The sequence below is a fragment of the Sminthopsis crassicaudata genome, chromosome 5 (assembly GCF_048593235.1).
Source record: "Sminthopsis crassicaudata isolate SCR6 chromosome 5, ASM4859323v1, whole genome shotgun sequence".
NCBI lineage: Eukaryota > Metazoa > Chordata > Mammalia > Dasyuromorphia > Dasyuridae > Sminthopsis > Sminthopsis crassicaudata.
Genome location: NC_133621.1, coordinates 231,915,482 through 231,940,595, shown reverse-complemented (window position 1 = coordinate 231,940,595; position 25,114 = coordinate 231,915,482). Strand labels below are relative to the sequence as shown.

The following is a 25,114-nucleotide window of genomic DNA, read 5'->3' as shown; positions in this document are numbered from 1 at the left end:
AGTAGGATGGTTATTATGAGCCAGAACTCTGAAACAAGGACTCTTACAAGGTGTAACTCAGTGGAATTGATAGACAATGGTTATCTAGTTTAGCATGGTGCTTAATAGTTCTCCAGTTCAGTACACGTAAGTGTACTTAATGTAGTTCCACAAGATTCACATCTATGATAATGGAGTATATAATAGCCAGCAAGAACTGGACAAGATTCAATTCCATTTTTGGTCAGGCTCCTGGTGGCTGACCTGGCCTCCTGCACTTCTCCACTGAAACCACGATCCGGAAGGCCTCCAGAAAACTAGCTGAGCCCCAAGTGAAGGAGATATGACTTTGAAGGAGACGACAAAGGATTTGGACTTTAACCTCTGGCGACTCTTGTGGCAATTACTGAACTGAACTGAAGGCTGCTCCCAGAGACCGACCACCAGAAAACCAAAAAAAGCACACTACAGATGGTCTGCAAAAAATTAAGATGGCTTTTAATCTGGCCTCTTCTGATAGATGGCTTAAGAAGTTACTGAGAGTGAGATAAGGCAGTTGTAGAAGCATGTAGCACTAAGGTCTCAGCTGTGTTATAAAGTTATGATAAATATTTATCAAGAGCATACCATGTACCAGGTACTGGACTAAGTGCTGAGGATAAAAAGCAAAAGACAATCCTTTGAGGAATTCCAAAATCTAATGGGGGAGATTAACATGCAAATAATTACCAACAAAAGCTAGCTCAGGAGTGGTAGCATTGTGGTATACAGGCTGTCTATATGACTAGTGGTGTTTACTCTCCCTTGCACAGGCGTAGAGCCTCCATGAGATATCCTCAATATATGTAGGGGATCCCCAAAGCTGTAACTGAGAGGTAGTGCAGAAGGGAAATACAGTAAATAATCTAACACTGGTAGGCCTTTGGTATTTTAACAGTTCAAGTAAGACAAAGATGTTTTTATGCTAAAATAGACCTATTTTATTGGAAAAAAGCCAAGCTGGCAACATACCCTCATTTCTAGCCCAGTAGTTTTTTTTTGTTTTGTTTTTTTTTTTCCTTTCCCTGAGGCTGGGGTTAAGTGACTTGCCCAGGGTCACACAGCTAGGAAGTGTTAAGTGTCTGAGACCAGATTTGAACTCTGGTCCTCTTGAATTCAAGGCTGGTGCTCTATCCACTGCGCCACCTAGCTGCCCCTAGCCCAGGAGTTCTTAAATTTTTGTGTTCATCTGGATCCCTTTTGCAGTCTGATGAAGGCCAAGGACCCGTTTTCAGAAGATGCTTAAAAAATTTAAATTAACAATTGAAGGAAATGTTAAATTTCAATTAGAGTTTAGTGAAAATAAAATAACTTTTTTTTTAAACAAATTCATTTGAAATCCAGACTTCAAGAACTGCTCTTTTTATGTTAGTTCCCTATAAAAGGATCTTTAAAGTTGGTATTCTACATGGACTTTCTTAAATGACATTCTCCTTCTTCCCCTATCAAGCATCACTAATGATACAGAATCAAGTGCTTCTCAGTCATATCCCATTTCCTGTCCTGGAGCCCCATCAACCCTACCTTACCTGCTCCTTATTGGAAATATATTGTGAATAGAGGAATGCTAGGCTGGGGATGGCTCCAAACCCACCCCCAACCTGCTTACCAAAAGGAAATGGAGAAAGCACCAGGGGCCCCTGTGCTTCCTTTCCCCTCTCCCAATCTGGTGCTGATAGTGAGTAAGCATCCTTTGTCAAGATTAGAAGTTACTCTGTGAACACCCTTTGATCTAGCAGTATTTCTATTGGGCCTGTATCCCAAAGAGAACCTCAAAAAGATAAGGGGACCCACATGTGCAAAAATATTTGTGGTAGCCCTTTTTGTAGTTGATTACAACTGGGACTGGAAACTGAATGGATGCCCATCAATTGGAGAATGGCTGAGCAAGTATATGAATGTTATGGAATAATATTATTCTCTTAAGAAATGATCAGCAGGATGATTTCTGAGAGACCTGGAGAGGCTTACATGAACTGATGCTGAGTGAAGTGAATGTGGAGCACAGCATAATATTTTTTGTTTACTAGCTTTTCTTCTTTGTTGTGTTTTTTTTTCTCCCCTTTCATCTGATTTTTCTTGCACAACAGGACAACCATGCACATTAAGGGGAAAGTGAGGGAGAAAAATTTGAAACAGTCTTACAAAAATGAATATTGAAAACTATCTGTACATATATTCAGAAAAATAAAATATTGAAAAAAAAAAAAAGATTAGAGGTTACAGTCTTTTGCCTAATTGGAAATGAATTTTCCTATTATCAGTTAAGTTGGGGCACTTTGAGAGCTTTTCTTTGTATCCCAAGCACAGAGGCACTTAGGCAATGCTAGTTAACTGATTAGGGGCCAAGGGCCTTAGGAATGGTGGCAATCAATTACTCCCAGAAAAGTTTGTGCTATGTTTAAGAGCCAGGGGAGGAACATCCCACTTTTATACCTGCTCAGAGTGGTATGGTTGGGAACCAGCATCCCTTTTCCTTTTCTAGTCAGCCCCCAGGAAAATGCCCACATTGTTCCCACCTTAGATATTCCCATCTTGTCATCTCTCTGACCCTAGGGACCTCAGGACTCTGGTCCCCTACCAGGATCCTAGGGCTTTAAAGAAAACAAGTTACTCCCGGATTCTTTATCTCTTATCATTAACTCCCATTCCTAACCTCTGCCCACAGGCTCCTGTGTCTCCCCTCCCAACTAGACCTGAGTTTCTGGTCCCTGGGCAGTAGCCTAAGTCATGGGAGTAGGAAGATGAAGATGGGAGGAGGGGGGTGGTGGCAGCTAGGGAAGACTACTTTATGTTCTATTAAGTATTTGATAGCAGAAAAGATCAGAAGTGCAGCCCCATTCACAAAGCAGATAAATTAAGCCAAGCCAAGGGAGAAAACAAGAGGGGAAATGATTTTAATGTGAACAAAACTAAACAAAACAGAACAACTCTCCTCCTAAACAAAGCCCAGAGACATGGGGTAAGGGTCAGGACAGCACCATCCAAAGAGCAAGGAGGCCCACAGAGGAGCACTGAGACCTAGGGGCAGATGAGATGGGGGAGAGAGGGCAGACTCCGACACCTCCTTCTGGCTTCCTTCTAATCCACAAACAGTTTTCTGGCCCTTTTCCAGGGTGGGTATTAGGAGATGGTGAGTAGCCAGATCAGACTGGAGGCCACGTAGCAAAGATGGGACAGCCAGTGGGAGAGTGAGGGGAAGCCCAGCACCATAATATGGCGCCCCTGGATTTCAAGATGGGGCAGAAAGTCAAGGTCTTGTTCTGAACAAGAGAAAGGATAAGGTGGAGTCTCTTGAGACCAGTTATCTGATCCTTCCAATGGGTGATTTAGGTTAGAAGGGAGGGTGAACTGTAATTTCTTCTTCTCCACCTATTTTTCTCCTGGGGATGTGCTTCAAACTAGGTCCCAAAGCAGAGCAATCCCTTATTCTGGTCCACAGAAAACAAGGAGTTTTTGAGTACAATCTGTTGTCTCCACTTCTGGTTTGGGGTGGTGAGCAAAGAATATTTCCAGCATTTCATTCCCCACCTCAGCCTTGGCTCCCACAAGAGGATAGGGAGTCATACAAAGAATCACTGAGGGATTCTGACGTTTCCAGTCCAGGAGGGCCCCCACCGGAGGCGCGTCCATCCTCTCCCATGTCTGAGGTGCTGGGCGTACGACTGCCACTAAAAGCTGGGCCAGAGGTTGTTGGAGGCGGGTGGCCTCCCTCTGAACCCTGCTTTCTCTCAAGTGGGGGGACCTAGTGGATAGAAGTCATAGGTCAGGGTGGGAAGAAAGATAAGGGGGCCATGTCTTGGACACTGAGGAAGAATGATAGGGTAGATGTTTCCAGGAATCAACTCAGCAGCTATACTGTAGATGTGGGCGTCCTGGGTGCAAAGGTCTCTTAGGAAATAGTCCCAAACTTTGTAGTAAAAATTGTGTTCTTCACGTAAGTGATTTTTAGGTGAGAATAGAGCAACTCTTAAGGACTCAGAGTAAGGGTCCTGACTGATGTATCATAGGCAAAGGTGGAGAAGGAGAAGCTCCGTCCCTGAGCCCAGCACACTCCTCTAAGTAGAGTAAGGGACCACAGTTTTAGAAGTGGCAAATAATGGGTAAAGGCTCAGAGCTTAAAGTTATTTATGTCTAAAGGAGCTTCTCAGATGATTTTTGGAGGCTATTTTATATCTAGTCTCTAGGAAGAAGAAAGGGGAATTCCTAGATCCCCGCTTCTAATCTCAGGATCACCCAGTTGCCTCCCCACCCTGCCCTTCAGTCATTCTAGCCCTTAATTCTTTTCAACTCGGGTATTCTTACCAGAGGTGTCCTGGGAAGCCCTTCCAGTTGATGGGGTGGACAAAGGAAGGGGTCAGAAGAGTTGCCACCAGCTCGTGTGTTAGGGAAAGTCCAGTTTTTGGAGAGCTGAATTGGGGGTGGCCGTCCAGGGTGCCCACTGGAATCTATCTCGGGGACAGATGAGAGAGGTTCTTATTGGGGGGCATGAAACTTCAAGGCCTTTAAAAGCCAGAAAATATCCTGTCCCCTAGGGGCCTGGATAACTCCCTTTTCTCCCTCATCATGAACCTAGAAATGATACGGACTCCTCAATTATCATCGATAACCCACTTTCTCTCACACAGAGATTTGGATGAATAACTAACAGGAGGTGGCTAGAGCTAATGTCAGGCTTGTTCCTCTCTTATGGGACACCTACCATCTGTGCAGGCCTTGTGCCCATGGTGCCTAGGAGTGGGAGAAAGCAGCGCATGGAATGCAGGGACACTCGGGTTCCTTCCGCCTACCAGCAGCTCCTCCACAGCAGGCACCTCTCGATCCAGCGTTCTGGCACGTTGGGGAACCTTGGTGAGGGGGTAGGGTCGGGCCAAATGCTCAGTAGGGGGTGGATCCAGGCGAGAAGGCTTTGGCTTGGGTGGGTTTTTGCTGGGGACTCCGCTGCTGCCGTGGTCTGGTGGTGGGAAGGTACCAATGCCGCTGTCCAGAGTTCGGGTTAGGGAGCCACAGGCTGAGGATCAAAAAAAAGTTCAGAAATAAACCAGAGATTCTGGGATGAAAAGACCTCCTCCTAATCACTTTTCAAGAGACCTTTCCTGAGTCTTTCAACTGTTGGGTCACCACCTTACCTCATCCCCTTATCACTTTTATTTCAAAGATCACAGACTTGGATCTCAGACACTTTCAAGTCCATCCAGTCTTTAGGATCAAATAAGAGACACAGCTAATACTTGCCAATGCTGGACATTATCAAATTCAACTTCCTTTTAAAGATGAAGAAGCTGGGCCAGGCGCATTCCTCTCTTTTAGTTACTTCTCTGAGAATATGTTGTTCTCCCTTGGGGCAGAATATATGCTCCTTAAATGCAAAGCCTATCTTGATTTTTCTGTTTGTAACCCCAGCACGAAGAATTCTGCTAGGCACAGTGTGTGTTTCTTATATGGATGTTGATCGACTATCTTCATCCCCAATCATTTGTTCAGAAGTTGTTGTGCCAGGGATTGACATGAAACAGTGTGGGCCCTCCAAGAGTCTCTTCATGAAGGATTGAGTCACAAAAAGAGGGAAGGGTCCAAAGGCAAATGAACTATGTGGAGAGGGAGGAGGGAAGATAACCACAGGCTAGGCTGGGATTGAAGTTCAAGGACCCAAGAATGGGAGGCACAGGGAAGAAAGGAGAAGTGTGGAGACCTCACCCCCCTCCCCTCCACCACCTTACTGACCTGTAAAATTCGGGGTTGGGATGGGCTCAGCGAGTCCGTCCTCGGCAGGGGCTGCTTCCCTCTGGGCCAGTTCACTGTTCTTCTGTGCATTTAGAGGAGGTACTCAGGGCCTGCAAGTCTCCCTCCCCTCCCTAGCCCCTCCAACACTTCATTTTTGGCACTGGCCAGCATTCTCTGACAAAGGCCCTTAACTGGATCAGGGGGGAAGGAGAGCTAGCCCCACAGAGCATCATGGAATGCTTTGGGACATGGTTTGGAGACAGTGCAACAGCAGGTGGTGGGGCAGGTTATTTCTACTGGACTTAGGAAGCATGAATAGTTTAACTTGGAGGGGAAGATTTGTGAGAGACCAAATTCTCCAACAGATAAGGTCCTAGAGCCCAGAATTCCTGAGGCAAGGTCCCAGCTGGCCCTTTCCCTTTCCCCCAGCTCACCTTCCCAGATGACTTGTTGGCACTTTGACCAATTAGGCCATTTCGGGGGCTTCGCAGTGGCTGGAGGCCCTTGGTTTCAGGAACAGATGACTGAAAATCTCCAAAATCTTGCTTGGAATCTTTCCAATTATCAGGGGGCAGTTCCTTCCCATCTACCCTATGTGGGGGTGAAGCAGGAACATCACAGAGAGGACAAACACCTGGCTGTCAGGTCTTCCTGTTGTCCTTTTCCCTGGATTCTAGGGAAGACAGTCTATCTCTCCCTCCCTAGGGACTTCCTACTTGCTCATGGGGGGAGGGGAGGTGGAGAGAAAGGGGGGGGGGGGAGGAAGAGAGGCTTCATGCAGACACTCTGCCACTCCACCCAACCGCCAGACACTGTTTTCTTCTCTGGGACGGGAGACTCAGGTGAGGGACAGCTCTCCGGCAGACCCGGCTAGGAATGCTGATGTGGGGCTTTTTGTCCGAGGGTGGTCTCCCCCGTCTTTTCCGGCTCTACTTACCGGTTGAGCAGCTGCTGCATGAAGGTGTCAGTGCCCTGGTACATGATGGTGAGCTGGCTCTGTGCCTGGCCCAGAACCACCTCGCTGCTGCTTGTACCTCGTGTCGGGCCCCCTGGCCGGCCCCGGCCCTGCCTGCTGAGGTAGGCCTTTTCCTCTTCCAGGGCCTTCCGCAGGTCCTCGGCCTTGGCCATCAGCTTGGAGATGTTGAGACTCTCAGTCTCCAGCTTGCGGGCCTCCTGCTTGCCCCCTTTGCCAAGGGGAGTGCCCCCCGGACTTTCCTTGTTCTTCCCGGGATCTGTTCGGCGGCTTGGGGCTGGTAGCTTGCTCTTTTTTAGTCCAAACCAGCTAACGATGCTGCTCGAGTTGCGGTGCTTGGCCTCTGTGCTTGGTGTCCGATCCTGGCCCTGTAGTCGGAGCACATTCTCCTCAATGCCTTTCATGACCTTTTCCTCTATGGCTGAATGGAGTGCCGGCCCTTCAGAACCATGACCTTGGCCCCCTGGGCCGGCTACTTTGGGCACTGGCTGGGAGGGGGCACCACAGTCTGCCCAAGGGGGCCCCTTGCCCTTCTCAGACTTTACCAGGTCCTTGGGCACTTGGGGAGATCCACCTCGGGGTAACACCTTGGTGGGTGACTTGGAGGGCAGCTTGGTAGGACTGCCATGGGGGCTTTTGTTGGGTTTGCCTGAGCTGGGCACTGTGGTAGGCAGTTTGACTGGAGTCCGTGGGGTCTGGGGGCACAGTGCTCCTGCCAGCCGGCTTTTTGCCAGCTCCACTTTGGTGAGGCAGCCACGAGATGAAACAGAGTCCAGGTCAAGACGAGCACCCATAGAGTGGGAAGAGTAGCAGCGGGGACCTGGTTCCCCAGAAGACCCGTGGTCCTGTTGCTTCAGGCTACTAGTACCCAGGGGCACTGCGCCTCGTGGGAGCCCCTTTGCTTCAGTGGGCTCCAGGGGCCTGAAGGAGCTGGGGGCTGTGTCTGCAGTCCCTTCCCTCAGCCTTCCTGGAAGCCGGGCTCTCTCTAGTGCCAGCTTCCCAGGGCTGCCATTCTTGTCAGAGCTTGGGCTTCCCTCAGGGCCTGTCTTCAGTTTGCCTAGTGCTATCAGTCTCTCTCGGAGAGGGGTGAAGCCTGGCTCCCCAGGCCGTCTCCCTGCCCCATTGCCTGGCTTTTTAGTGGAGCCACCTGTGCCCTTCCAGCCAACCTGCGGAGACTCCGGTCCTGACTTCTCACTAGCTTTCCCCTGGCTACCCTCATAAGGGCAGAGCTGAGGTGGGCAGGGGCTAGGTGGGCCCCTAAGACTCTGGTCCCGTGTCTCTGGGGCCAGCGGTGGGTAACTGGATGACTGGAGGGAAGTGAGGGGTTGCTCTGGACATGGGTCCCCAAAGGAGCCAGTTGAAAGATCCAGGACATTTTCATAGCGAGGTGGGGTTGGACAAGCTGGGGGCTCAGGTGAAAGGACAGAGGATGGGGCTGGATGTGTGGGTCTAAACTGGATGGAGTCCACAATGAGGGTAGGTGGGGAGCTGGTGGATTGGCACTGGGTAACTATCTCAGGAGACAGTTCACCCCCAAGGCCTTGGTGGGTATGCATGGGAGAAGAACTCCCATCTGGACCCCCATTCCAGCAAGGGATTCGAGAACTTCGGGGCAAATGGGGACTGAGATGGGGGGTGCTAGGGCTAGGGGCCTTCTCTGGGACTAGAGACAACTTCAAGAAATTGAGACTCTTGGGTGGGGAGGAGAAGTTGAGTTCCTGGGTCTCAATGGGGGAAGAGGGGCTAATTTGGAGCTCGCTTTTCACCTGAGATGAAGAAAGGGGATAACTGGGCCAGGAGCCTGGAGAGGTGTCTCCCCCATCCACAAACACACTGAGGAAGGGGAGGGCCCCATTGCCCTCTGAGGTAGTGCTTAAGCCTGGCTTGAGGGGTTCAGATCCCACCCCACCCCATGCTGTCTTGGGAAGGCCTTTGGGTCTTAGAGACTGAGGAAGCCCTTCACTGGGCAGGGATGGTTGTCCTGAGCCAGGACCATAGGCAGGGGGTGTAACTCCACTGTTGGGCCCTCCAGCCCCTGAAAGGAAGGCCTGTAGGTAAGACTCTGTGTCCTCCAGCAATTGACCCAGGTTAAGTTGCTTCCGGGCCAAGGCATTGAGAAGGGCAGCTGGTGTCAATGCCTCCCCTGGCTCTCCAGCCTCATCTGAGGAAGAGCTACTGCTGCTGCCTTGTCCACTGTGGAGGCCAGGTTGTGGTGCTGGGGACCTCTGGGATTCCTGGCCCATGCCCCAAAGCCTCCCCAACTTCTCCTCACCCAGTGGGCTCCCCAGGACAGGTTCCCACCGGAGTAGTCCCCCTAGTCCACTAGGGCCCAGGAGTAGGCAGGATGCCCAGGGTGCAGGCTCTGGCAGGGGTGAGGTACATACTTCACCATTGACTGGTTCTGGGGAGCCCAGCCTCTCACCTGGATTCCATTTTTCACCTGCCTTGCCCTTGAAGGAACAATCAGAATGGATGCTGGGATCCCCTTGGGAACACTGCCCTGCTGCCCTCCATGAAGCAGTGATGGGGTGCAGTAACAGGGGATCAGTTTCTTCTAGGCTCCTCAACACTTCCAGTATCTGAGCCTTTTTCTTCAGAAATGGGGAAAGAGCATCCAATGGGGGGCCCAGGCTACCCAAGGCCTGTTGTTGCTGCTGCTGTTGCTGCTGCTCACAGCCTACCTAAAGGAAATAAGAGATTTGAGGCTTCAGGACAGGATCTTTGTCCATTCTTAGGGCCCAGCCAATTCAAATGAACCCAAGTAAATGCGTATTGCTTATTTGGGGCAATCTTCAGGAACTCTGTGACTAGCTACTGGTCACTTCCTTTCTCCTCACTCTGGCAGGTGGACTAAGATGGGACAAGCAAGCAGAGATAATTTGAGTCAGGTGTCTAGACTTTGTATTCTTGCGTTCATCACCTCTCTCTTTCCCTACTTACTCCTGCTCCCAAGTACCTCTTTTTGTCCAGTACAGGACCCCATTGACAGTAAGGCTGCTGGTCCCTCTTCAGTATTCAGGAGTGTGGTGGCTAGTGGCTCTGAAATTGATTGTAGTGGATGTAATGGGAGCTGAAAAGGAGGAGAAAGCGTCACGAAGTATTTCCACAGAAAGCCCTGTGCCCATTCTGCATCAACTATATGAAAATGTTCTCCAACCCTCAACAAGAAAACAGTAAGAATAAGGCCTTGTCTATATATACCTTTCAGATAGTAGGCAAGAAAACTTAGCTTTCATTACTAAGACCTGGTGCCAAGTAACCTGAAGAAGAAAGTCCTCTGAGGAACTTGTTCTGAAGCTAGTGGCTTCTCTGAGTAGTACCAAGCAGTAGGAAGTCAAATCTTTCCCTAATATGAAGCTAGGTCTCCAAGTCTCCAGAGGCCGGTGCTAAGATGAGTCTTGAAATAGGAAGACAGGGTCCAGTCTAGGGTAAGGGACTACCTCTGGGTAAGAGTACTGGCCTGTGGACCGGAAGGCCCAGGTTCTCAACCCTCTTAGGGTAGGCCTAATGAAGTCTAATTCATCTTGGACAACTGCTTGACCAGTTTGGGCCTTAAGTTTCCCTACCTAAAAACAACATGAGACAGAGAATCACAGAAGAGTTGTAAAAAAACCTCAAAATCTTCTATTCCAATACCTGACCAAATCACAAATCTTGACATCACTGATACACATTCAGTCTCTGCTAAACACTTCAGGATATGAAGACTCAGTACATTCCAAGGCAGCAGATTCCATTTTGAAAGAGCTCTAATTATTTAGAAATTTTCCATGTTTAGCCAAAATCTCCCTCCCTTAAACTACTGACTCTACTTCTGCTCTCTGGAGTCAAAACAGAACAGAATGGATCTAATCCCTCTTCTCATTTCAAGTGTTTGATGTTTAACAATCCCTCCTACATCATACATTTCTTCTCTAAGCTCCACATATCCAGTCTCTTTCAAATGATCCCCAACTAGCCCAGTTTCCAGAGACTTTCATGGCTACTTTCTTTTAGATGTGCTCCATTTACTCTTCTTTCTAAAATGTGGTGCCCAGAAATGAACCCAGTACTTTAGATGTTTCAAGGGCAGACTCTATTTTGGGTACTTTGTTGACTGATATCACATGAACTTTCTTTCTTTCTTTTCTTTTTTTTTTTTTTTAATAATAGTTTTTATTTACCAGATATTTGCATGGGTAATTTTACAACATTGACAATTGTCAAACCATTTGTTCCAATTTTTCCCCTCCTTCTCCCCCTCCCCCCTGCCCCAGATGGTAGGTTGAACTTTTAATCCCTAAAATCGTTAGCTCTACTTCACATGAATTACTTCTTAGCCACTTCCCATAGGAAAACATGGATTTATAATTAGAAGGGACCTACCTGGTCAAGGAATTCAACTCCTTGATTTTATTGGCCCAAGGTCACCCAGTTAATACCAGAAGTGGGATTTGAAGCCCATTTTTTCTAACTCCAAACCCAGTGTTTTACTGAGCCACAATAGGGCTTCCTGTACAAGATGGAAGCCCTGCTATCTATAACTTACAAAGATCATTTTAGAGCTTGATTTTATAATCCAATCTATTGGCTAATTTTTCTAGCTTCAAGTAATTTGTAAATGTTCTACATATGACATGTAGGCCCTTCCTGCAAAGTACTGATTAAAAGGTTAGAGCAAGAAAAAGGAGAATCTGAAAGTGGTCTAATAGAGTCCCCTTTCCATGATATAACCCATTAACCAAAACTAGTGAAATCCACTGATCAACCCATTCCAAAGAAGGAAATGGTAGTTTAGCATTGGATTATAAATCAGAACACCTGGACTTCAATCCCAATTCTCCCACTCGGACAAATGCTTTGGAACAAATCTTCATTATAAAATCAAAGCATTATACTAGAAGATGTTAGGTACTTTCTAATGCTATGAGACTTGGTTGAGAATTCAGATTATAGACATCAATATTTAAAGCAAAAGTAAAGAGGCATTTGGGGTCAAAAGTTCATAAATCCAATCAGTTCTCAAGATTTGATAAGGCATGGCAAAATTCAGTCCCAGGCTATTCTTAGGTCATATTTTTTTGTTTATTTTTCTCAATAGTATTTTATTTTTCCAAATACAATGTGTCTTTACAAGACAATTTTCAACATTCATTTTTCTTTTTCTTTTTGACTGTACATGTACATTTTTTTTCTTCTTGCATATTTCCTCATGATTCATGTTGGGAGAAAAAAATCAGAACAAAAAGGGAAAATCATGAGGGAAAAAAAAAAAAGGAAAAAAAAAAGTGAACATAGCATGGGTTGATTTACATTCAGTCTCCATTGATTTCTCTGTAGATGAGGATGGTGTTTTCCATCTAAAGTTTATTGGGATTACTTTGGATCACTGAATAGTTGAGAGGAACCAAGTCTGTTATAGTTCATCATTGCACTATCTTGCTGTTACTATGAACAATGTATTCCTGGTTCTGCTTGTTTTACTCAGCATAAATTCGTGTAAATCTTTCCAGGATTCTAAAATCAGCTTATTCATCATTTTTTACAGAACAATTACTTTCATGTATCATAACTTATTCAGCCATTCCCTAATTGATGGGCATCTACTTATTTTCCAATTTTTTGCCACCATGAAAATTTGCTACAAACATCTGTGCACGTGTGGTTCTTCTCCCCTCTTTTATGATTTCTTTGGGATACAGACCTAGTAGTGACACTGCTGGATCAAAAGGTATAGAGCATAATAGTCCTTTGGGCATAGTTCTAAATTGCTTTCCAGAATGGTTGGACCATTTCACAACTCCACCAACAATGTATTAGTGTCCCAGTTTTCCCACATCCCTGCTAACATTAAGCATTATCTCTTCCTATCATACTAGCCAATTTGAGAAGTATGAGGTGGAATCTCAAGAGTTTCAGAATTTATTTTTCTAAGATTGTGTGTTACAAATTTTTTCTCCCTCTCTCCTCCCCACAACAGCAATCTGATATAGGTTCAACATGTGTAATCATTTTAAACATATTTCCATATTTATCATGTTATATAAGAAAAATCAGATCAAAAGGGAAAAAAAAAACACAAGAAAGAGAAAGCAAACAAACAAAAAAACATGAAAATGTTATTCTTCCAGGAACATTCAGTCTCTATAGTTCCCTCTCTAGATGCAGATGCCATCTTCCATCACAAGTCTATTGGAATTGTCCTGGATCACCACATTGTTGAGAAGAACTAAGTCTGCCATACTTGTTCACCATACAATCTTGCACAATGTTGTCTTGGTTCTGTTCATTTCATGTAAGTCTTTCTATGATCTTCTGTCCTATGAGGACCCCTTCTAGTTCAACAGTGAAAGACTGATGGAAAAGGGGGCAGATGACTCTTAAGAATCACTATTTTTTGACCTTCCATAAAAATTCATTTAACTGTCAGTACTCTACCACCATTAATTATTCAGCATTTATTAAATGCCTATTGTGTGCCAGGCACTGTGCTAAGTAATGGGACACAAGAAAGAGGCAAAAGACAGTCCCTACCCTCTATCTAATAGAGATCTATATTAAGATTTTTGTCTAGTTAATAATAAATGGACACACAATGACTATAGCAATCTAGTATTTGACAAACCTAAAGACCCCAGATTTTGGGATAAGAATTCACCATTTGACAAAAAGTGCTGGGAAAACTGGAAACTAGTATGGCAGAAAGTAGGCATAGACCACACCTCACACTATATACCAAGATAAGGTAGAAATGAATTCATGATTTCATAAACAAATTAGAAGAACATAGGATAGTTTACCTTTCAGATTTGTGGAGGAGGAAGGAATTTGTGGCCAAAGAAGAACTAGAGATCAATATTGATCACAAAATAGATAATTTTGATTATATTAAGTTAAAAAGTTTTTGTACAAACAAAACTAACATAGACAAGATTAGAAGGGAAGCAATAAACTGGGAAAACATTTTTACAACCAAAGGATCTGATAAAGAAAGGCCTCATTTCTAAAATATATAAAAAACTGACTCAAACTTATAATAGTTTGAACCACTGTCCAATTGATAAATGGTCAAAGGATATGAACAACTTTCAGATGAAGAAATTGAAATTATTTGCAGCCACATGAAAAGGTGCTCCAAATCACTATTGATCAGAGAAATGCAAATCAAGACAACTCTGAGATACCACTACACATCTGTCAGATTGGCTAAGATGATAGGAAAAGATAATGACGAATGTTGGAAAAGTGGGACACTGAAAACTGTGGAATTGTGAATACATCCAGCCATTCTGGCGAGCAGTTTGGAACTATGCTCAAAAAGTTATCAAACTGTCCATACCCTTTGATCCAGCAGTGTTAGTATTTGGCTTATATCCTAAAGAGATCTTAAGGAGGGAAAGGGACCCACAGGTGCAAAAATGTTTGTAATGAGTGGATGGAAACAGAGTGGATGCTCATTAACTGGAGAATGGCTTAATAAATTATAGTATATGAATGCTATGGAATATTATTGTTCTGTAAGAAATGACCACCAGGATGATTTCAAAGAGGCCTGGAGAGACTTACATGAACTATTGCTAAGTGCAATGAGCAGGACCAACAGATTATTATACATGGCAACAAGAAGACTATATGACAATCAATTCTGATGAACGTGGCTTTCTTCAACAATGAGAGGATTCAAACCAGTTCCACTTGTTCAGTGATGAAGAGAGCCATCTATACCCAGAGAGAAGCCTGTGGGAACTGTGTGGACCACAACATAGCATTCTTACTCTCTCTGTTATTTGTTTGCATTTTGTTTTGTCAGTTTTTCTTTTCCTTCCTTCTTGATTTGATTTTTCTTGTGCAGCAAGATAACTGTATGGATATGTATACATATATTGGGTTTAACAGGTATTTCAACATATTTAACATGTACTGGACTACCTGCCAGCTAGGAGAGGGAGTGGGGAGAAAAAGGGGAGAATTTGGAACAAAAAGTTTTGCAAGGGTCAATGTTGGAAAAATTACCCATGCATGTAAAAAATAAACAAAATAAAATTGATTAATGTAAAAAATAATAAATGGACACACTACTGGTTTTTATGTCAATTATAATAATATTGAAATTCTTAGTTATAAGACTAAAGAAAGCTGCAGCTAAATTGAAGAATGACTTACAGATCCGTACAAATAAAAAAGAGGGTATTGGAATATGCAATATTCAGGAGATTAAAAAAGATAACAAATATTTCACCAGATACTTTGTTATCTCTTCTCACAAACATGGAATTGTAGAATGAATGAAAAACCTTTATTTAGTGCTTACTATGTGCAAAGCACTGTGGGTACAAATAGAAAAAAGAGATAGTCTCTGTTCCCCAAAATGTCAAATGGGGGAGTTATTAGCATATATGAATTTCCCTTTTCTCTTAAAAAACAAACATTAAAAGTAATAAAAAAAGTAACCACTTTCTCCGGTAAAGACCTTTCCAGAATACTTAGTCAAAGTCTAGAGAAACAATGCTTCTGTTCTAAAACTTTTCCTCCCTTTAATCACCAAGATTTTCTTTCAGCTCCCAAAAAATTAATTTAATGGAAGTAAATGCACAGCATAATAATTTATCTATCTTCACCTTCAAATGGACTCAACATTTTAAGAAAATGATTCTCCAGGATGCAGATTTCAAGTTACTATTGTTCTGTTTAATTAGTTAGAGCTTATTACCTAAACTCTGAACCCTTACTTAATTCGGACTGTGGAATTTTATTTGTTTCTGAAAACTATATATGACGATCTTAGAAGGAAGGAAGGAAGGTTTTTAATTAACAGGAAGATATTGTTGTTCTGTGATTCTGACGCTTGACCATAAGCAACAATGCTTGTATGCAATAGTGTGAATAAATTTGTTTCTGACAGACTTTTTTTATGCAGAATTTGTAAAACTATTGCCATGAAGAGAACTGTGCAACTTATGCACTAATGTCTGCTGTAAAAGATAAATGAAGTAGAAAAATTCTGCAGGATATGGCTTTCCAAATTAAATAAATATGGTAAACGCTTTAATGCTTGGTGACTTCAATGTAAAGATGGGCATTGGTGAAGACCTGAAAAATATGGCTCAGGTCTAGAAGTGAAAAGTCAAAAGCTTGTAGACTGTCTAGAGACCTCACATCTCTATAACATATAGGTATCTGCTTAAAAGTGACGGAAGCTGCTGGATACCTAAACATACTGAATACTACCCCCAAAGTAAAATATATTACATTCTAATATTCTAAAATTACATTCTAAAAATGTTATATTCTAATGAAATTCTAATGATGTGGGAATCATTTCTGAATCAATGGTATGTATACAGGCAGAACACATATTTAAAAGCAAAGGCCAAAATTAATATCAAAGTAGACAAAAGAATATAAATGATAAGACATTGCTTGTAATAAAACATCTTCAACCTGGTCTACTTCCAAGCTGTAGATCTGTAATTGGAGAAACTGGTTCCATTAATTATGGAAACATGGAGAAGTCCCTTAATCTTTCTGGGCCACAATTTTCTCATCCAAAAATATGGATAGATTTAGACTACATGGCCTCTAATGCCCCTTCTGCTTCTAAATTCATAATCTATGTAATCAAACTACTGATGCTAGTGAGAAGCAACAAGAAGATAAGTGTACAGAAAGCATGAAAATAGATCCAATTAAATAAAATTACCCCATAATCTGGTAAGGAAGGAACTAGGAGAAAAGTAACATAAATGAGAAATATTTTAAGAGATCCACTAAAATCACTATTCTATATCACAGTCCAGGATGTGATGTAAAGAGGAAGTAGAAACAGCACCAAAGAACAAAGATAGGAAGAGTAAGGGGGCTAGCCCAAGGAAACACAAAAGAGCGATCCATTCAATGTGACCTTGGGCCAATCTGTGTGTTAAGGAATCCATTCACAGGATACCATATGTTTGAGAAAAAACAATTATTATTACAACCTAAAAAAGAGAATCCAGAAAAGATTGAAGCTACTGATTCCTAGGCCTACTTTTCCACCACCACAAAGTCTTTCACATAATAACTTACTTGCATATTATATTAAGAGCATGTGAAAGGAATAGGCAAACTTGCAAAAGATATTGCACACCAGGCCTCACGATTACAGTTATACAATTTGATTACTGTGTTGGTTATTAAAAATATCATTTGATTTGGCAGAGTAAAAAAGAGCTCTCCTCCAACAAGGCATCTTCCATGCATATATTAAAGTTATATAGAACTTCTCTCTGATGATATATCAATAAATAAATATCACAGAGAGTATGGGAAGTAAAGTGAAAAGTGTTTGCCACTGTCATAAAAGTCCAATTCAAGATCTAAGTAAAAGAAGAACTTCCTATAGTTGGCAAAGTTCTCCAGAAGCAACTGCTTATAAAAAACATTATGTTTATTTCATCAAATTCTGAAATATTTCAGAATATTACACCTTCTAAACCAGAATCTCAATCTCTCAAGAGTTTGGTTTAACTCTTCAATGCAGGGAAAACAAAAATAAATACATGAAGAATGCCCATTTCCTGGGGCACCTAGGTGGCGCAGTGGATAGAGCACCGGCCTTGAATTCAGGAGGACCCGAGTTCAAATCTGGTCTCAGACACTTAACACTTCCTAGCTGTGTGACCCTGGGCAAGTCACTTAACCCCAGCCTGGGGGGGGGGGGGAGAGAGAAAGAATGCCCATTTCCCAATAGCTGCAGCTTGCTATTAAGCTGATAACCTATAGAACTGGTCCTTCAGTATCCTTGGACAGACACTGTAGATAGTAAACTGGACCTTTAAGTGACAAAGTGGCAGACAGTGGCTAACTCTCCTGAGAAATGTCATCACTTCCTCCTGAGCCAGAGGTCATTTCTTTTAATATCAATATTCTTCTAGTGATGTTATCAGACTATAAATCGTGTAATATCAATCATCAAAGATTAAAACCATGTAAAAGGCAAGATTACTAGTAGAAAATTATACAAGAGAAATGGTATAAAAATGATCAAAAAGTCCAACACTGAGTAGAAAAAGAAAAAATAAAATGAGAGTGAGAGATGATTGATGGACAGTTCATCTGCTCTATTAGTACTGTGCAATGTCAACAGATCTAAAGGAAGGCTAACCCATAGCACATATAGAAGACAATGTGGCTGAGAGTAGCAAAAAACTAATTTTGATCTGTAACCCCAGAGAGGGTTATTCACATTACTGAGGTCACATCTTCATCAAAATACTACTGCTTTATGATTATCTATCCTTATTATATATAGGATATATCTATCCTATATATCCATAAGATGGACACATCATCACTCAGCTGCAGGGATAAGCCAGGAGGGAATTTTGCCCAATTACAAGAAGATAAAAGGTGCTTTTGTTACAGGTGACAGCTGCTGCTATCTATGTGTGTTTGTTTCTACTTGCATTCTAACCCCCCAAAAAAAGAATTTTAAAAAATATTCTGATCCCTTCTCATTAGTAAGTAGCAAAAGCTGATTCTAATAATGAAGACATAATGGAGATTAGAATATTGTGCTTTAGACAAGTAATCCAATTCAATTCAAGTACCATTTATTAAGTATTTGCTGTGTACAGAACTAGGTGCCAGGTGCCATTGGGATGCCCCAAATGGATCTGTCAATTCATCTATTCTGAATATTCTCTCTGGGAGATTGCAGTCCATATATACCTAAACCATCCTGGGCAACTCTTATCTTTATTCTCTCAAAAGTTATGTCTAGAGGGAGCAGATATTATTTTCATGGCAGTCTTTTTGTAAACACTCATGAGTATGGCAATACCAGCTGGTCAAATAACCCCTAAAATAATGTAGTTTTTAGACATAATATAAAATCAATTCCTCCAACTCCTTTCTCTGCTTCTCCAAGACCTGTAATCCCTCCATCTATTTGGAGTTTCCTTTTTTCTTTCTTTTAATAACAAAAAATCATGTTTTATATATCTCTGTCCCTTTTTTGACACCACCACCATCACTGCAGAAGGGAAAGGGATTCCACTAAGGAACAAGGGCCATTTCATATTTTTGTTTCATGGATCACCATGGCTAAATAATTACAGCACCAAGATGGTGATCAGTCTTTTCATGTTAAACTAGTAAGGAAAAGCATTCCCCCCCTTAGTGCCCTCCTGATTTTCCACCTTTGACACTATTCTGGAATTTTCTTTGGCTTCTGGGGTTTCTTCACCCCGGAAAACCCATTAAACCTCCATGGTACTTGTTACCTGAAAAGTCCTTCTGCCATGCTAGCACCCTTTCTTCCATTGGCAACTTCTTCTAGATTGGCCAAGATCACGGCTCTGCTTCTGATATTTAGGACACTATGATCCCACATAGGTACATTTCTAAGTATTAACTGACCATCATTGAGAAACAGAAAGATAAACAAATCCCATTTAAAACAACTATAGACAATACAAAATATTTGGGAGTCTACCTGTCAAGACAAACCCAGAACTGTATGAACACAATTACAAAACATTTTTCACATGAATAAAGTCAGATTTAAATAAGTGGAAAAACAACTGCTCATGGGTAGATCAAGCTAGTATAATAAAAATTTTTAATTCTATCTAAATTAATCTACTCATCCAGTGCCATACCAATCAAACTGCCAAAAAATTACTTTACAAGGCTAGAACAATTTTTATAGCCAGTGTTTCTGATAAAGGTCTCATGTTGTTTTGTTTTTGTTTTTGCTCTTCCTGAGGCTGGGGTTAAGTGACTTGCCCAGGGTCACACAGCTAGGAAGTTTTTTTTTTTTTTTTTTTTTAAATGAACCACCAGCCTGCATTTCTGCTAAAAATCCAACCTGATTTTATCATTTAATCAAATAATTTATGTAATATCGAACTTGTTCTTTAAACTGCCTGGCATTTGGTTTTGATTGTCTTGCTGTTCTTTCCATTTACACTATTGTAATCACTGTGTATGATGGTTTTCTGGTTCTACTTAATTATATTGATTCTTGTAAGTCTTCCCAAAGTTGTTCTGTATTCATTATATTCATTATTTCCTACAGAGCAATAATTTTTCATTTTATTCTTTGTATCATGTACCACTTAGCCATGACTGAATCCATGTACATCTTTCTTGTTTCCAGTTTCTTATTACTACAAAAAGTGCTGCTTTAAATCTCTTGGGATTTGTGTCTGTGTGTTTATGTGTTTCTTTTTATCATTTACCTCTTTGGGGTGGGTAGCTAGCAAATTTCTGAGTGTAGATATTTCAGTCACTTAGCATAGCTCAGTGCTTTCCATAAAGGTTGAAACCATTCATAGCTACACCAGTATCTTAGAATGCTTTTTTTTCACATCCCTAGAGCCTGTGACATAGAACATGCTTAAATAAAAGTCTTGCTTAACTGAATGAAGCATTTGGTGACTTTCAAAGTTCTCCCCAGTTCTCTCTGCCACACTAAGGCTATGTGTCTTCCTCATCATGCTTCCTTTTAGATGCTGTGCCAGATCATTGAAGGCAGAAATTCTAGGAGTCTGAGGTACCTGCTTTTCCAAGTTCCACCCTTCTCTTGGCATTAGGATGAAGGGAATGAACCTTTTTTTTTCCCCCCCTATTGATAAGTCAAGTCTTTCTAGATGAGAGAAGACAAGGTCAATGTGCTAAGGATCTCCCAGGCAACTTCCAAACCCATAATTCTGCCAATTCTTTGGTGGCTCATAGACCATTGGAATATGGATGGAGACAATCTTCATCTTTATGTTTATGGAAAAATTGATCATTATAGGGGTGGGGATATAGGTATACAGAAAGCCAGATTTTTCTTTTAAAGGAAAGATAGCCAACTTTACCTGTGGAAGAGAACCTGCTGAAAGCTGTAACTTCTGCTGAAAGAGAGTACTCAATGTCTGGTTCTGCCGTTCTAAGTCAAATACCCTCCTCTTCAATTTGATGCATTCTTCACGTAAGTCCTTTGGCATCCAAGGGTGGAGGTTAGAGTGGAAGAAAAAAAAAGATTGGATTAGCACACTTTTTTCTTCTTTAGAACCTAAGAAGAGACTCTTGAATAAATCCACTGGCTGGTTCAGTCCTGGATTGCCTCTGACAGAGACAAGGGGGCTTAACAGAAAAGGGAAAGAATTTTTATTATCAGGTTAAAGGTATCCCAAGATTTCCATCACTTAAAAATTACCTAAACTCTTAAGTTTTTCAGTAATAATAAATCATTATAGAAAGCTTACTATATGTTGAAGGAAATTAAATCTGCTTCAGGAATTTTCATTTCCCCCTGCAAAAACTTATTCTTTAAAGATTTTGAATCCTGAATTGATAACCCATGGGGTAAAATTCAGCAAATTATAAGACTTTTCCACTTCTATGGAATAAAGCCATTTAAGACAGGGAAAGAAGCAAGTATTTCAATCATCTATAATCAATAAGTCATTTATAATCACCAAGCTTTTTGTAGAATTTTCCTGTCCACTCAGTATCAGCCTTGTTGTTAGCCATTTGGGATTTCATGTTTAAATGCAAATAAGAAGAAATCAGATGGAAATCAGAGGGAGATAGCAAAAATCTATTCAGAGGAATCTAGAGTTGAAGGGTACTTAAGAATTATTTACTATGTCTCTAAGAGCCAGAGAATAGAGTTCAACTATCTAAGAGCAGGAATCATATAAATAAGGCAGGGAGTTTCTGTGACACAAAGTTCCATAGGAACTCAGGGCTTGAGGGCATTCAAGACTAGCTTAAAGGTGTCTAGCCTCTCCATATACTTCCATCTCTTCATTTTTATTCATTGGGCTATATGGCTAAGAAAGTGATGTAGGGAAGATATAGAATCAGCCTCTAAGCCCAATACTAAGTTTACCCTCCTTACCTTTTGATTCAGAAGTGCCTGTACCACATGGTTGGCAACCTAGGAAACAAAAAGACAGAGAGATGTCAAAACATTATAATTTCATTTCTAAAAAATACATTTTACATAATTTTTTAAAATATCACTCATATTTCCCATTGTATCTCCTCCCCCCAACTCCTACCCCCTCCAAGATTAGCAAAAGCCTAACACATTGCTATCTGCAGTTTCCACATTCATAGAACTGAAACCCTGCTAAGAAATGGGTTGTCATTTGGTCTTTAAAATTTTACCACAATAAGATTTGTCTGTTTTTCTGTTGTTTTGTTCCATTTACATTATCATCACCAATGTATCTAACAGGCAGTTGGAGTTTGGAGGTCGGGAATGAGATTTGGGCCACATTAGCAGATCAGAAAATCAACAACAGAAATAATCATTGAATCCATGGAAACTGAAACAGTACAGGGAGAGAAGAAAAGGCGGCTCAAGACAGTGTCCTAGATGACATCCACCTCTAGTGGCATGACTCAGATGAGCATACTGCTACATAAGATTAAAAAAAAAAAAAAAAAAAAAAAAAAAGAAATTGAAGAAATAAGCCTAAGTGATAAGGAAACAAGTTTCTCAGATAATATGTTACTTAGGCAGCTAAAAATGAATAGAAATGATTAATAAGTTTAGTAAAGTAGCAGGATATAAATCTCAAATCTATTTTCTGCATATTAACAAAATCCAGCAGGAAAAGAACACTAACTTTTTGTGTCTGGATTGTGACAATATAATAAAAATGACAAAACTACTTAAATTAATTTAGATTCACTGTCATACCAGGTATCAAAGGACTACTTTAAAGAACTAGAAAAAAAAATAACAAAACTAATCTGGAGGGGGAAAAAGAAGGGAAGCAATGGGAGAGAGATTAGCAGTATCAGATTTCAAACTATACTATAAAGCAATAATCATCAAAACTATTTGATTAAAAAAAAACTTTCAATATTATACCTGCAATATGCAAATGAGCATCCAAGGACTAGGATAAGAATTATTTGATAAAAACTCCTGATAAACCTGGAAAGTGGTCTGATTAGATTTAGATTTATCTCATACCATATTCCATAATAAATGCCAAAGGGATAGAAGACTTAGATATAAAACCATATTTTATTTATTTTTGCTGAGGCAAGTTAAAGTGACTTACCCAGGGTCTCACAGCTAGGAAGTATTAAGTGTCTGAGACTGGTTTTGAACTTCACTCCTCCTGACTTCAGGGCCAGCACTCTATCTACTGCATGATCTAGCTGCCCCATAAAATTGTATTTTAAACAAAATAAAGGAACAGGAAAATAGATACTATTTACCAGTACATGGGGATGAGTTCTTCACAAAATGAGATAAAATAGACAATTTTGATCACACAAAATGGATAAGCTATTGCATAAACAAAACCAATTCAGTTAGAATCAGAAGGAAAATAATAAACTAGGGGAAAAAAAATTTGTAGCATATTTCTGTAATAAGGCCATACCATTTAAGTAACTGACGCAAATATACAAGCATAAAAGATTTGGTTTCAGGGCTGTTTGCAATTAACTCCTGATATCTCTGACCTGAGCCTTCCTAACTTCTTTATACCTGTACTTAAGGTATAAAGTTATATAGGTATAAGATAGAAAGGTTTAAAGTCCCTGATTTGGCTTTTGTTTACTTTACTGGAGTGTGACTTGGCTTTAGTGAACTGCCTCCAAAAACTCCAATTATATTTACCTGTACTAGTTCCTTTCCTGGTGAATTGCTTTTGCTTCTTCCAGTTTTGGGTCATATATTCTTGTAGTTTGGACTGGATGGAGTTGATTTCTGGTTTTCTGTGATTATATTCTGACATTTTGGGATGTTCAGGATGGAAGAGCTGGCCTTTAATATTACTTTTCCCATTGCCATCTTTAATTAGAAATCCTCAGTTGGTTTAACCTCTATTTAAAATTGTTTGGAACATTCATTCTTTCATATAATTATTAATGATTACAAGTCTTTTGAGAACCATTCACATTCTTTAACTATTCTTTACATATTGGGTCCTGGGCCTCACATTTTGGTTGTCTGATATCTCGGACTTATCTCAAACCTGAACAGCATAATTTGATACAAAGATACTCCCTTTGGCAACTGCTCCACTTCTTTTTCTAGATCTGTTAATATTATTCATGTAAAATATTTTCCATTCCATGTGATTGAAATTATGTGCATTATCTTTTTTAGTTGCCTTTCTTCCTTGTTTGGTTCAGACGTCACCCCTTAACAACATAACTAGGAAAGATCTTTTCATTTTTCTTAAGATGTAATCTTTAATATTCAGGTCTCCATCTATTTTGAAATTTACTGTGGTCAATGCTGCCAAATGTAGATCTAAATTCATTTTCTGTCATACTTGTCTTCTCAGCCACTCCTGTTAAATTAAAAAATTGTTTCTAAGGTAATTTATTTTTGTTTCATTCAGCATGGTTACTGAGTTGAATTAGTTCAGATTCAGCTTTTTCAACCAATATTATATGATTACTGCATTATAATAATAATTTGAGGTCTGAAAGTATCTCACTCAATATTCTGGATTTTTCATTTCTTTAAGTAAATTCTGTTGTTAGTATTTAGTCCAGTTGTCTAAAAGAAATCAGATATTTGTAAAGTGCAAAGCACATGCCTGAGCATATAGTAGTCACCAAATACTTGTTTCTTTCTCCTCTTGTCCCCCCCAAACATAAAATATTCCTTTGGCAATCTGAAAAGTATTAAGAATCTGTGAACTATTTCAGTAAAAATGACTATATTTTTACTATATAAGGCTCAGTAATGAGCAGTGAATATCTTTCCAATTATTTATATTGTTCTTTACTTAAGAAGCCTTTAGTAATTGTAATTGAACGGGTTTTGAGTTGGCTTCTATGGACCGATTGCCAAATGCTTTGCACATTCTAGTTTAGTATTTTTGTTTTTCAGTCAAGTCTGACTTTCTTAAGACCCATTTGGGATTTTCTTTACAAAGATACTAGAGTGGTTTACCATTTCTTTCTCCAGCTCATTTTATAGATGAGGAAACAGGTTTATAGATAAGACAAACAGGATCAAGGAACTTGCTCAGGATCATACAATTAATGAATGTCTGAGGCTACATTTTAAACTCAGGTTTTCCTAACTCCGGCCAAGCACTCTATCTACCACACCACCTGTTGCTAATTATTTAGAAAGGGACTTTTCTATTATCAACTCCTGGATTTTGTTATTAGGATATTGAAATATTGCTGTCTGTGACTTATTTTATAGTCTATGCTTTTATTGAAGCCATTATCTTAAATTTGCTGATTCTGTAGCACTTTTAAATCAATCATGTTTATAAATAAATAGGTATATTTTGTCTCTTCATCTTTCTATATCTTTAGTTTTTTCTTATTTTTAGAATAATAGTGGAGTAAGTGGTGATATTCATTTATTTAGGTATATAAAGCTAGTTATTGGTTTTAGAAAACTATTTGTTACTTTAGAAATATTTTTATTGCTACTGTTCTCATACT

The 25,114-nt window shown here is 40.8% G+C and overlaps 1 protein-coding gene across 5 annotated transcripts in view; it reads right to left on the bottom strand.

Annotated features, from left to right (window-relative positions):
• Window positions 1-2,898: 2,898 nt before the first annotated feature.
• The window catches only part of NCKAP5L (NCK associated protein 5 like), a 46,477-nt gene continuing 24,261 nt past the window's right edge, over window positions 2,899-25,114 (bottom strand). For 3 of the 5 annotated variants that reach the window (XM_074270440.1, XM_074270443.1, XM_074270441.1), the window contains 9 exons: window positions 21,570-21,608; window positions 20,542-20,661; window positions 9,672-9,785; window positions 6,680-9,396; window positions 6,177-6,333; window positions 5,743-5,824; window positions 4,721-5,029; window positions 4,324-4,466; window positions 2,899-3,763 (listed from right to left, as the gene is read on the bottom strand). In XM_074270440.1, coding sequence (XP_074126541.1) covers window positions 3,551-3,763; window positions 4,324-4,466; window positions 4,721-5,029; window positions 5,743-5,824; window positions 6,177-6,333; window positions 6,680-9,396; window positions 9,672-9,785; window positions 20,542-20,661; window positions 21,570-21,608 — 3,894 coding nt within the window. In that variant the 3' untranslated portion in view covers window positions 2,899-3,550. The remainder of the gene's footprint in view (window positions 3,764-4,323; window positions 4,467-4,720; window positions 5,030-5,742; window positions 5,825-6,176; window positions 6,334-6,679; window positions 9,397-9,671; window positions 9,786-20,541; window positions 20,662-21,569; window positions 21,609-25,114) is intronic. The other 2 variants (XM_074270442.1, XM_074270444.1) reach the window with 2 other exon arrangements.